Source organism: Bombus fervidus, chromosome 1, assembly GCF_041682495.2.
Source record: "Bombus fervidus isolate BK054 chromosome 1, iyBomFerv1, whole genome shotgun sequence".
NCBI classification, from domain to species: Eukaryota; Metazoa; Arthropoda; class Insecta; order Hymenoptera; family Apidae; genus Bombus; species Bombus fervidus.
The window spans coordinates 25,498,704-25,509,702 of NC_091517.1; the positions used below are offsets into that span (position 1 = coordinate 25,498,704).

At 30.8% G+C, this 10,999-nt stretch overlaps 3 protein-coding genes across 8 annotated transcripts; 2 read left to right on the forward strand and 1 right to left on the reverse strand.

Moving 5' to 3' along the window:
* Window positions 1-159: 159 nt before the first annotated feature.
* LOC141445955 (semaphorin-5A-like) lies at window positions 160-2,586 on the forward strand. Of its 2 annotated transcripts, XM_074112196.1 has the most exons (4): window positions 160-207; window positions 729-870; window positions 1,924-2,049; window positions 2,187-2,586. In XM_074112196.1, exons 2-4 carry the CDS (start codon window positions 810-812, stop codon window positions 2,249-2,251), a joined length of 252 nt encoding a protein of 83 aa, XP_073968297.1. In that variant the 5' UTR covers window positions 160-207; window positions 729-809; the 3' UTR covers window positions 2,252-2,586. The 2 variants fall into 2 exon arrangements, with proteins under 2 accessions (XP_073968297.1, XP_073968296.1); XM_074112195.1 differs by lacking the exon at window positions 160-207 and having other exon boundaries at window positions 360-870.
* Window positions 2,226-3,384, reverse strand: Blos4 (biogenesis of lysosome-related organelles complex 1 subunit 4). 2 transcript variants are annotated; one of them, XR_011799427.1, is made up of 5 exons: window positions 3,176-3,384; window positions 2,979-3,050; window positions 2,667-2,888; window positions 2,394-2,586; window positions 2,226-2,303 (listed from the first exon to the last, which is right to left on the reverse strand). XR_011799427.1 is itself a non-coding variant. In XM_072000006.1 (4 exons), exons 1-4 carry the CDS (start codon window positions 3,254-3,256, stop codon window positions 2,494-2,496), a joined length of 468 nt encoding a protein of 155 aa, XP_071856107.1. In that variant the 5' UTR covers window positions 3,257-3,384; the 3' UTR covers window positions 2,329-2,493. The 2 variants fall into 2 exon arrangements, 1 of the variants encoding a protein (XP_071856107.1); XM_072000006.1 differs by lacking the exon at window positions 2,226-2,303 and having other exon boundaries at window positions 2,329-2,586.
* A 1,094-nt stretch (window positions 3,385-4,478) lies between these two features.
* LOC139998478 (putative fatty acyl-CoA reductase CG5065) lies at window positions 4,479-10,758 on the forward strand. Of its 4 annotated transcripts, none has more exons than XM_072023076.1 (9): window positions 4,479-4,676; window positions 7,567-7,779; window positions 8,093-8,290; window positions 8,429-8,625; window positions 8,840-8,949; window positions 9,273-9,468; window positions 9,578-9,817; window positions 9,896-10,153; window positions 10,327-10,758. In XM_072023076.1, exons 2-9 carry the CDS (start codon window positions 7,582-7,584, stop codon window positions 10,487-10,489), a joined length of 1,560 nt encoding a protein of 519 aa, XP_071879177.1. In that variant the 5' UTR covers window positions 4,479-4,676; window positions 7,567-7,581; the 3' UTR covers window positions 10,490-10,758. The 4 variants fall into 4 exon arrangements, with proteins under 4 accessions (XP_071879177.1, XP_071879152.1, XP_071879197.1 ...); XM_072023051.1 differs by having other exon boundaries at window positions 4,480-4,676; window positions 7,557-7,779; XM_072023096.1 differs by lacking the exon at window positions 4,479-4,676 and adding an exon at window positions 6,881-7,169.
* The last annotated feature ends 241 nt before the right edge of the window (window positions 10,759-10,999 follow it).

Sequence of the window (10,999 nt, forward strand, 5' to 3'; positions counted from 1 at the left end):
AACATAAGATTTTGACTTTAATTCTATATTCGATTAAAATGAACCTTTTCTTTCGATGAAATCGTATTTAACTTTAACTAAATTTTACACATTATATTTAATAGATGTAATAATCAATGGTATTTCTGTCTGTATTATTTGCTGCTATTTATCGATAAATTTCTATTTTTTCATTCTTTGCTTTAGTATTTCCGCTCTATTAAAAAAGTGAAAGATATTACACATTTTAGTACAGTTTACGTACATACATACGTACATATATCTGTGATACATTACGAAATTATTATAGCACATTTGTATATGCATATGCATATTGTTCTAAATTAAACTTTCGGTAACGTTGGGAACGATATATATATATATAAATGATGGTAAAAAACCATTAAACACTTACTTTGCTGTGATAAAGACTTTTAATTTTGTTCTTTTTTTTTTGCGATGTGCATGTAGCATTACCAAAACTACATAATTTTTGCTTTATCCTTAATTAATCATTTCTATTAAATAATAACATTGCTCAATCCTCTGATATGTAATTTTATTATTGCTATAGCTTTAAAAAGATTATTAGATCATTTCGTTCGTTGATAGATAATTTCAGTCAGTAAAAAGTATTACGTGAAATTAATAAATCAGTAATCCAAATTATGCTATATGATTTGGTAAAATCGTTTGTTAAAACATTTATCATTATATTTATTTTTATAGAGTGTTTATCAATTTTTCAGTCCGAAAGTCGTTTAAATAATATTATATTAACTCCTTATAAACAATCATCTCCCAGACAGAAGGAAAATTTGCATCGTACCATGGAAACATACGCTATTACAAATAACGAAGTTGATACAGTTGGACAAAGTGAAAAAAAAGGTATAACCAATAAGCAATTGATTTACTATTTTAATTATTATTTGATAAATACTTTATATAATTATTGATAATATTATTAAAGGAGAATATATTGGGTCGCCCGAAAAATTCATTCCGATTTACATTTAGATTCGATGTACATTTATTGAATTATATAGGTGCCATTTTATTCCACAACTTTTCTCCATCCTTCAAGCAACTTGAATATTGCATCCTTCCAGAACCTCTCAGGTTTTTCAGCGAAAAACTTTTCAATAAGATCTTTCATGTCAACCAATTTCCTTCAAAATCGTAACAAACTTTCCGGACGATCCAATATTAACCTATTAAGGGCCAGGAATTACGTTAACGCTGTATTTCATTTGTAGCTATCTTTGATCAATTTACTTTACTGACATTTGCTTTTTGCTATTATGGCTATGAAAAAGAATTCTGAGGACATGCCTAATATTCTTGCTTTCTTTTTTATTATTTCTTCTGTCAACTAGATTCTCCATTTTTATACAGTCTGTACAAATTGTAATATTTGTAGCATAGTGGTAAGCTATGCTTTTGTAAATCATCATTGTGTCAACAATGATGTGTAAACAATCATTGTGTCTCTGATTTTGAGTCGATTTCTGTAAAGCATTTATTATTCTAGTACATATTTTGTATCTTGATAAAAGAATATGTAAATTACATTATTTAATTTTTCACCAATATATTTGTAGTAATTTCAAACGTTTTAATTGTAAAAATGTTATTTTTATTTTTTTCAAGAATGTCATGTTTGTACATGTCTTCAAACTTAATATATTCCAATTATTTAAAATTTCGATAAATATAATAACAGACTTGAAAATTATTCAATACATCATTTTATTAATGGTGATAATTGTATTAAATAATACTTTAATGGAAGAATTATTCTTTATTATTATTATACGAGTCTTAAATTTATTGTGCATTTTTCAAAATATGTGGCAAATATGAATGTTATATTTATGGCACTATTTTAGCAGTAATCTTGTATGAATATTTTTATTTGAAAATGAAATATTTTAACGATAGGTAGAATCAATCGTCAAGGACCAAAGATATGGGATCAATGGGGAAATTGGTCAAGCTGTAGTGTTACTTGTGGTATAGGAAAATTAACAAGATGGAGGCATTGTATAGGTGGAAGTTGTTTATTAGGTGAAAAGAAAGCACAATTAAAAACTTGTACTCTTGCAGCATGTTAATGATCAGACTATGAATTATGGTAGTTTTTTAGTATTCTAGGGATAAAATTGGCAAAATATGTTAAATTTGAATAATGGTAATTATTCCAGGGTTGCATGTTTTCTATTTATTAAATACTATTCAGCCAGTAAATTCAAGGTATAATTTTATTTGATTCATTAATGAATATTTGTCTGTAACATTTTATGTCAGAAAACATTTTATATCTGTAAACAATCATAACACAATACGTACTAAAATAATTTTTATTTTATATCTATAATAGAAACATGCGAAATTCATTTAATAATACACACCCCTTAAATATTGAAGATTTTCTTCAGAATGTAGCATATATTAATGTATGAAAATAATTGATAAATCTATTGTATGTCTCTATAAAATAAAGTATTTTACTCATTCGCTCTTAAAATAGTCATTGGTTCTATAAATTGTTGGAGGCTCGTACGTTGATAATTTATTAGGTACCACAGGTTCTTGAGTTTTTTTCTGAAATACATATCATGAAATATATGTATTACGAATTAGGTAATGGTGTTATCAACATTATGAAAGTAACAATGACTTACAAAGAAAGATAAACGATTTAACATTCCAAATAATCTATCAGAGATTCCTAATTCAGCCTCTGCATTATCAACGGCAGCTTCTAATGTTGTTAGATTTACATTAATCATTGCAATAACATGTTCTAAAGCATCTATTCGTCTGCTAAGATTTATGACCTCTTGTTGCATGTCTCGTAGTTTTGGGATATGTTGATCAATACATTGGTTATCTTCAGACTGAACCTTTTAACACAAAGTATAATGTACATAATGTATATATATATGTAAATTATGTTTATTAAAAATCTATCAATTTAAATTATTATCTCTAACCATTTCAATAATTGACTGAAACTCTTCTAAACGCATCATTACATCTTCGATTGCATCATGAAAATTCTTCATCTGGAATGAAACATTACGTTGTATCGTACGTTTTATTTTACAATTATAGGATATAAGAAAATATTCTTTGATACATGTAACACTTCAGGTTCATTCATTGAGGTTATGTATAGGATGGTACATACTTGACTGGATAAATCTAGTTTTAAATAATTTGCGTAGTCCTTAGCTAATTCTTCGACTATCGGTATAGTATGCGAAGACATTTTTTTAATAACAATTTATTAAAATGATATTCAATTGTTTACATTGTTTGTTACTAAAACACCACTTCTTGGTACCACGCGACTGTGATATGATAAGGTATATATAAAGATCTTTGTTTCCGTCAAGATAGTTTCTTACTTTGCAAAATATATGAAGACTGCAAAGAAATGTATGTTATATAAAATACATAGAATTAATTCAATATTACATCAAAGTTTAATATTACTTTACTTGGTTCTGTCTTTTATTATTATATTTAAATTACTTCTTTATCGGCATAAAATTTTACTACGTTAAACTTATAAATACAATAATACTATTACTTATTGGGTAAGGAACGAATTATATAGCAAATGTTTAATGAGCGACAGCAAGGAGAGAAAGGAAGAGATATTTACTAGGAGAGTAATGTAAATGTCGATGAACTACAAATGTGCATTGAGTTTACACAACATCTTTGCGTAACGAAAATTTTTGACATACTTGGTGCAAAAACATTAAGGCGATACAACTAACTTTTCAGTGAAAGGAGCAAGTGCAACTTATTCCGCCTAATTATATCAAAATTATATCGTCCATACCATTACTTTTGCACACATGATTAAATTTAGAAAATATGTTATACGAGTTTATGTGATAATACCAAATTATAAAATTTCGTTATATGTCGTTTGACACTTATCTGTGGAGTATAATAACGCACGAATCAAGGAAACTTAGATTTAACTTTACCAAGGTAGAGAAGAAATTTGCGTTTAATCTTCTTTTTCTTTTTAAGAAGTGCATTTAAATAGTACTCAATACGATAGTATACATGCATGGGTATCTATATGTGAACATATGTCTATGATATTCATAATGTAACAGAAGAATAAAGTTGAGCGTAATTTTAAGTTACTTTAGCTACTTTGACTGTAGTGACCTAAACGTAAACGTTGATTTAAAGGAAATATAACAATTTCGTATTGATTTCACATTCATTGCATCTCGTACGCAGTGTAATTTGTTTCAGTCAAAAGTATCGTTCTACATTGAAACTACATGAAATAGTATGAACGAATTTTGTAATGAAAAATATTTCGACAGAAGCAAAAGGAAATGCGCATTTCTTCGTAACTGAATGCATCGAGTGACGAAGATACCACAAGAAAAACTTTTCGAATAGAAGGAAAAGGTTTATATTTCGTCAAATTGAACGTACCTGCGCTCAGGTGGGGAGACGACATTAGTTCTGCTACGACTTTCAGCTCTATCTGCGTTGAAGCTCAGTAGGTTCGAACACCGTGGTTCACGACTGTTCTTCCTGTTTTCATTTAGTTTGAGCGATTTCGTGTTGTATTTCCAACTCTCCTACCGATTTCGCGCACTGAAGTATCTCGGAAGAGACTTGTTTCACTTTTATCAGTCTATTCCTGCTAGGTAAGTATGTTTTTGTTTCGTATTATTTTCATATAAATTTTTTGATATTAGGTACCGATGATGTTTTGTTCGTTTTGTTGTGTAATGAAATCAGCCAGTGAAATCAATCGGGTACTCCTTAACGTTGATAGTAGGTGACTTTAGGAAAGAATGAATAATAAATTGGAAATAAATAAATACATATTAAGTATAATAGCTATTACTATTTTGCAAGTATTATATTCATTCAATTATTTGACTCTTTTTATTGATGTGAAAAGTGATTGGACCAAGGAACAAGTCAAGCAGCTATCGATATAGTTGTTTTTGTATCTAACCCTCTTCTGTCACTTTTAACTTTCCTACTGATTCGTATGTAAAATTTTAGTTGCAGTCATTATTTAAATAAATTTAATAAATATATATTAGGGAGATGGAATAAAATATAACAATGCTAGATAATAAACGATACGGATAAATGGAAGAAAGGAGAAAGAAGATAATAAGATGGAATATACAATATACAATGGTTATGACTTTTCATCAAAGGTGTTTTTGTTCGATCGTCGAAAAACAGAATGATTTTCTATTTATTTAGTTGATTGTATTTCTCGTCGACATAATTGTTAGTTTGAGTGGAAATGTTATTTTATCTGTGATTAAATATGTTTTAAGGATGTGTAAACAATTTTTTAAATTAAATCAACGTAATATATCTTCATATACTATTCTACGAAGATCTTTCGTAAGGCTGTTAAATTAAATGTATCGGTATACGCGATCGATAGATACTTTCCACACTATCGGAAGCATTCATTCGATTCGTTTAGGCTAATTGATCCTTGATCATAAATATCTTAATCTGAAACGATACATCTCGAAACGAATTTTACACGGTTGTCCAGTTTCATCATTTATCATTAAGACATTTCAAATTCATACGAATTTCTTTTGTTAATGATACAATTGTTCCTTTTTTCGTCGAACGAGCAAATTATTATTTGCAGTTATTTTTGTAAAACGTTTTTACGAGGCGTTTTTCAAATCAATAATGACACTAATTATTGAATATCGTGTAGTAATTATTGGACATGCATGTAGAATAATAGGAAGAGTTATACATTTTACTTATTTTGAAACATAAATATTCATAAGATTTAAAATTATATAGCGTTCTTAGATAAGATTTAATAGAGGACACTATTAAATTACATGGTTTACTTTGTACACTTCCGTCTTCTAAAAAAAGACTTTGTTGCAGCTATGTATATATTAAATTTTTCTGTTCACCGGGATGCTTCAAGTAGATGTCGGCTAAACTGTAAACAGGTTTTAAAATATCTTATAGAGGATTATTCTATGAATAAAGTTTCCAAAACATGTTACATAGAAATTTATTTTTACACGATAGTTGTCATTTTACAAATTAATCTTGGTTAAATCAGTTTGTATTACATGGAAGGAAAAGTATTTTAAAAGGATTTGCAGCTAATCATGGTACGCGAAGATTGTTCTAGTTTTGTAATTGAAATTTTATATTATTGCTGTCGAAAGGTGCAGGAAAAGTGAAACTCATTCAATGTTGCCACATTGAATACTATCGAATGACCGGACCATTCACTTTCTAATGAAACTACATAATTTTACCTCAATTTCTATGATCTTCTATCTATGATACTAATACGCGTGTATCGTAATATCGTGACATAATTTCTTCAGCCTTCGTAGATTTTTTCATTGCTTGCGTCTTTTCACACTTTATTAAATACCATAACGTTATGGAATATATCGTAACATTTTCGACAAAAATTGATTAAAATATCAAAATTGTATATGTTAATGTTTTAATCGTAGAACGAAAATACATACTACTTCGAATGCAAGAAATAACGTATAAAAATGTATTTACGATTTGATTCTTGACGTTACTTTTATATTCTCGCATAATACACACGATCGTTATATTGCGTCATGGCAAAATATTACCATAATGCGAGAAATTATATGTTTATAGAAAGTTAAATGTACAAATATAGCAAGTTACGGTAACTATATCTCAAGAATACTTTCACTGTCAAGTACACGACACGTTCTATTATTAACGTAATTGCGAGATATAGTAGGTTAAAGTTTGTTTGCTTAAAAATTATGAATTGTACTTTCGACGCACAGATGCACTCATGTCTGTTTATCGAGGTATGGCCAAAAATTAATTCCATAGTAGTAACGATACGTGGAACGTATTGGATTACGCCAATACCTACTCACGAAAAGGACTGGTTTAACTTTGTTTTCTCCTTGGACTTTGTTCAAACGACAAGTAGTGACTGACTTTTTCCGAGATTCAGGCACAAGCGAATACGCGATTATGAGATGTTGGCGAAAAAGGAGAATCGAGGAAGTTTGAGAAAGAAACTGATCGAATGAAAAGTGGAAAAGTGGAGAAGACGATAAAAAAAAAAAAAAATAACAATTCGTTAAAAATATTTCATCTATCTTAGAATATATGAATATGTAGGTATATGCGCTGGTATTTTATTATAATATGTGCTTAATTCATAGAACGGACGGATTCCAGCAAAATGTATCGTTAAGCTTCTTTACAAATGTACCGTTAATTTAGAAAAATATTACATTTATAAATTTAATTCCCTACGTACACGATCGATGTACGTGCGTATACGTCTACGTACCAATGTGTTTCCGCTGTTTCGAGTTTGATAGAAAATATAAATTTAAATCTTATTCGTAGAATCGTTAGAATCGTTCAGTGGATCTTCCATATTTTTCCTTCTTTTTCTTTTTTATTGTTAAACCAAGTAGAATAAGCGAATGAGCAATAAATAAACTAATCTTTTTTCGGAGACGCTACGCATCGAACGTACTGAACTTTCACGATAGTTTGTTTCAGATTTAAAAGAAAAAAATGAGCGAACTAAGCGAGATACAATCTTTTTACAAAGGAAAAGTCATTTTTGTAACCGGAGGGACCGGTCTGATGGGAAAAGTTCTGATCGAGAAGCTACTTTATAGTTGTAGCGATTTAAATAAGATCTATGTTTTGATACGGCCAAAAAGAGGTCGTACTCCCGAGATGCGTGTCGACGAAATGTTTAAATTACTCGTAAGTATGAACCCTTCTTTGTACTTTATACTTTGAAACTCTCTCTTTTTTAAACTCTTGCTAATTATTTTCGATTAATCGGAGCTGTATCTAGTATAGTGTACTTGTGTTATCATATAGAAGGTGATTACGAATCACGAGTATCGTCTACAGTGTATCCTATGTGACCAATTTGTTATTTATCGATTGTATACCAATTACGAAGCAACATAGCGAAACCGAGAATGGAGAACAACTAATTTTCGAGTACAATATCGAACCGACGAGCGATTACTATGCGTGATTTAATGAAATTTGAAATAATTTTGAACAGATGTTTCAAAGAATACAAAAGCAAAAGCCTGAAACGATGAAGAAAGTTATACCTTTAAGCGGGGATGTGGGTATGAAGAATTTAGGATTAACTAACGAACAACTCGAAATATTGATAAACGAAACTGACGTAGTATTCCATTTTGCCGCAACTCTTAAATTAGAATCTAAGTTGAAGGACGCTATCGACATGAATACGGTAAATTTATCAATTAAATCACGTAACGAACATTTTGTAGTTTCAAACGTATAAATTCAATTATACGTTTCCATTTTGATATTTGTGTTATTCCTTATAAACTTTCTTTCTTTTATCTTGTTAATACTGTCGTTTAAGGTTGGAACGAAAAGGGTTATAGAATTAGGTAGAAAGATGAAAAAGCTGAAGGCATTTGTGCATCTGAGCACAGCCTTCTGTTACGCCGACAAAGAGGAACTCGACGAAAAAGTGTACGAATCATCCGCCGATCCTCAGGACGTTATGAGGCTGGTTCAATGGCTAGATGAAAGTGCCATCGATCTTATTACACCCAAGTAATTAATGTCCTTATGGGATTTTATTGTAGAGAAGTAATATTACATTCGTATTTCTTAATAGCTTATAAAATTACAATTTCGATAATTTTTCTAAAATATCGTATTACGCATTATGGGACGAATGACGAATTGTTGTTTAAAATTAGCGCGTCAAGTTAGTTTATTTGCCTGTTTAAATATCAATAATCCGTATCGATTTCGTCGAATACAGGGTGTTGGGTCTTCATCCGAATACTTATACGTATTCAAAGAGATTGGCCGAAAAACTGGTAGCGGACGAATACCCGGATTTACCTTGTAGCATCGCCAGACCATCAATAGGTAAAAATAATTTTGCCGACAAATAATACTTTTTCAAAAACAACTTGCAGAAAAAAAATGAAAAGCTATAGAGATATACACGTACTACGGTAAAGGATACTCTTCTTTTCATCGTTTTTGTAAAAAGTCGAAAGGAAGAGAAATGTTCGATACGATTATAATATATATTTTTATTTTCAGCTGATCGCTTACTTAAACGTTTCATTGTTAACGCGTGACAATGTTTTAATTCCTGATATACATATTTATATAGACTATCGTTAAACGAATTGATAGAATACGGATTTTGTGCGAAAGCAAATATTACATTGTCGTATGTACAGTAACTCCAGCTTTGGCAGAACCGTTACCTGGTTGGGTGGATAACTTAAACGGACCTGTGGGCCTTATGGTGGGTGCAGGCAAAGGTGTGATAAGGTCGATGCTCTGTAATGGAAGCTATCACGCCGAAGTAATACCCGTCGACCTTGCTATCAATGCTCTAATCGCAGTCGCATATAGAACAGCTACGACCACCAAGTAAGCCATTCCGTCAGCCTTTTCGTTATCTATTTGTAGGTCAAATGGTAATTAGAACCGTCTAGTCTTTGCCCTTTGGTTTACATATTTCTCACTTTTTCTTTCTTAGAGATACAAGTATACCGGTATACAATATGACGCAAAGTGGCATATTACCCATTACGTGGGGAGAAGTATTGGGTAAAGGCAAAAAGATCGCGTATGAATATCCTTTCGAAGGACAAATTTGGTATCCAACCGGTGACATACATAGCAGCAAATTCGTACATAATCTGATCGTCTTCTTGTTTCACATTATACCGGCTTATTTCATCGATTTTCTTATGTTGATATTTTGGCAAAAGAGATTGTAAGCCAAGTTTTTCGAATTAATTTCTTCTTTTCTATCTTGTCAGTTTCGAATTGTATATAGGATATTCCTTTTTAGTATGGTTCGTATCCAAAGACGTATTTCCGTCGGACTTGAAGTTTTACAATACTTCACTATGAGGGAATGGACCTTCCATAACTCAAACTTGCTAATAATGCGGCAAGAAATGAGTCCCAAAGACCAGGAGATTTTCCCAATAGATTTCTCGACTATCGATCATGCCGAGTATATAAAAACTTGCGTTCTAGGTGCACGACAATATTGCATGAAAGAGAATTTGTCCACATTGCCGAACGCTAGAAGGCACCAAGCGATGTATGTATTCACGTTGTCAGTTTTAAAATGCTATTACGTTCCATCATTTTGAAGAGTATCGTAATATAAGCACACGTAAATGTTTTTTAAACGATTCTGATTTTTCATTATCGTACTTTCGTAGAACGAATATTTCGCTCTATCGCGATATAATTCGCGTATTGTATTTTCAGATTATACGTCATTCACATAATTGCTGTCTATCTATTTTACATCGGGATATTATATCTTATTTACAAGAACTTCGAAATAGCAAGATCTGGTTTGGATTCTGTCACGGAGCACGTGAAATCTTTGTCAATTTTGGGCGGAGTTATGCGAAAGGTCCACCAGTAATAGCATAATGTATATTATTACGTATTTGTATACAAACGATTCAGCGTATTCTTCTGTTTTATATTTTTGCTCGAAACCAGCGTGTATTCTATAACAAAACGCAACAAGCTCCGTTAAGAACCTTTTCTCAAGTTACTTTACTATGTAATAACCAACCACGCACGACTTTTCATCGAATCAGACTATACGAAGCTACATATGTGTACGCGCGTTCTTCTTTTACGTCCGAGGTAAATAGTAGTAAGTTAATAAACGAAATTTGTTATTTACTAGTACCAAATCTCATAATAGATTGCCACTGAGCAATTTCAAATCGAATTTGAAATTCTGTTATTGAACTACCCAGAAATCTAGGTTCTTTAGTTTCGGGCATTTTCATAACAAGATTCCCTCGTTTTATTTCTTTCTCGTTAAAAATAATATAGTTTTCTTCACTTGGCGTTTTCTCATCGTCGTCATCGTTTTATGCAACTAGTAAGTATTTTTCGACGAAAACGCAACGTTATTCTT

Coding starts and splice junctions, on each gene's coding strand:
- LOC141445955 (XM_074112195.1), top strand. CDS start 648: ATGCTATATGATTTGGTAAAATCGTTTGTTAAAACATTTATCATTATA. Junction 871..1,923: donor TGGACAAAGTGAAAAAAAAG/GTATAACCAATA, acceptor TTTTAACGATAG/GTAGAATCAATCGTCAAGGA. Junction 2,050..2,186: donor AGGTGGAAGTTGTTTATTAG/GTGAAAAGAAAG, acceptor TAATTATTCCAG/GGTTGCATGTTTTCTATTTA.
- Blos4 (XM_072000006.1), bottom strand. CDS start 3,256: ATGTCTTCGCATACTATACCGATAGTCGAAGAATTAGCTAAGGACTAC. Junction 2,889..2,978: donor TTCAGTCAATTATTGAAATG/GTTAGAGATAAT, acceptor TTGTGTTAAAAG/GTTCAGTCTGAAGATAACCA. Junction 2,587..2,666: donor TAAATCGTTTATCTTTCTTT/GTAAGTCATTGT, acceptor TATGTATTTCAG/AAAAAAACTCAAGAACCTGT.
- LOC139998478 (XM_072023076.1), top strand. CDS start 7,582: ATGAGCGAACTAAGCGAGATACAATCTTTTTACAAAGGAAAAGTCATT. Junction 8,291..8,428: donor ACGCTATCGACATGAATACG/GTAAATTTATCA, acceptor CTGTCGTTTAAG/GTTGGAACGAAAAGGGTTAT. Junction 9,469..9,577: donor AGAACAGCTACGACCACCAA/GTAAGCCATTCC, acceptor TTTCTTTCTTAG/AGATACAAGTATACCGGTAT.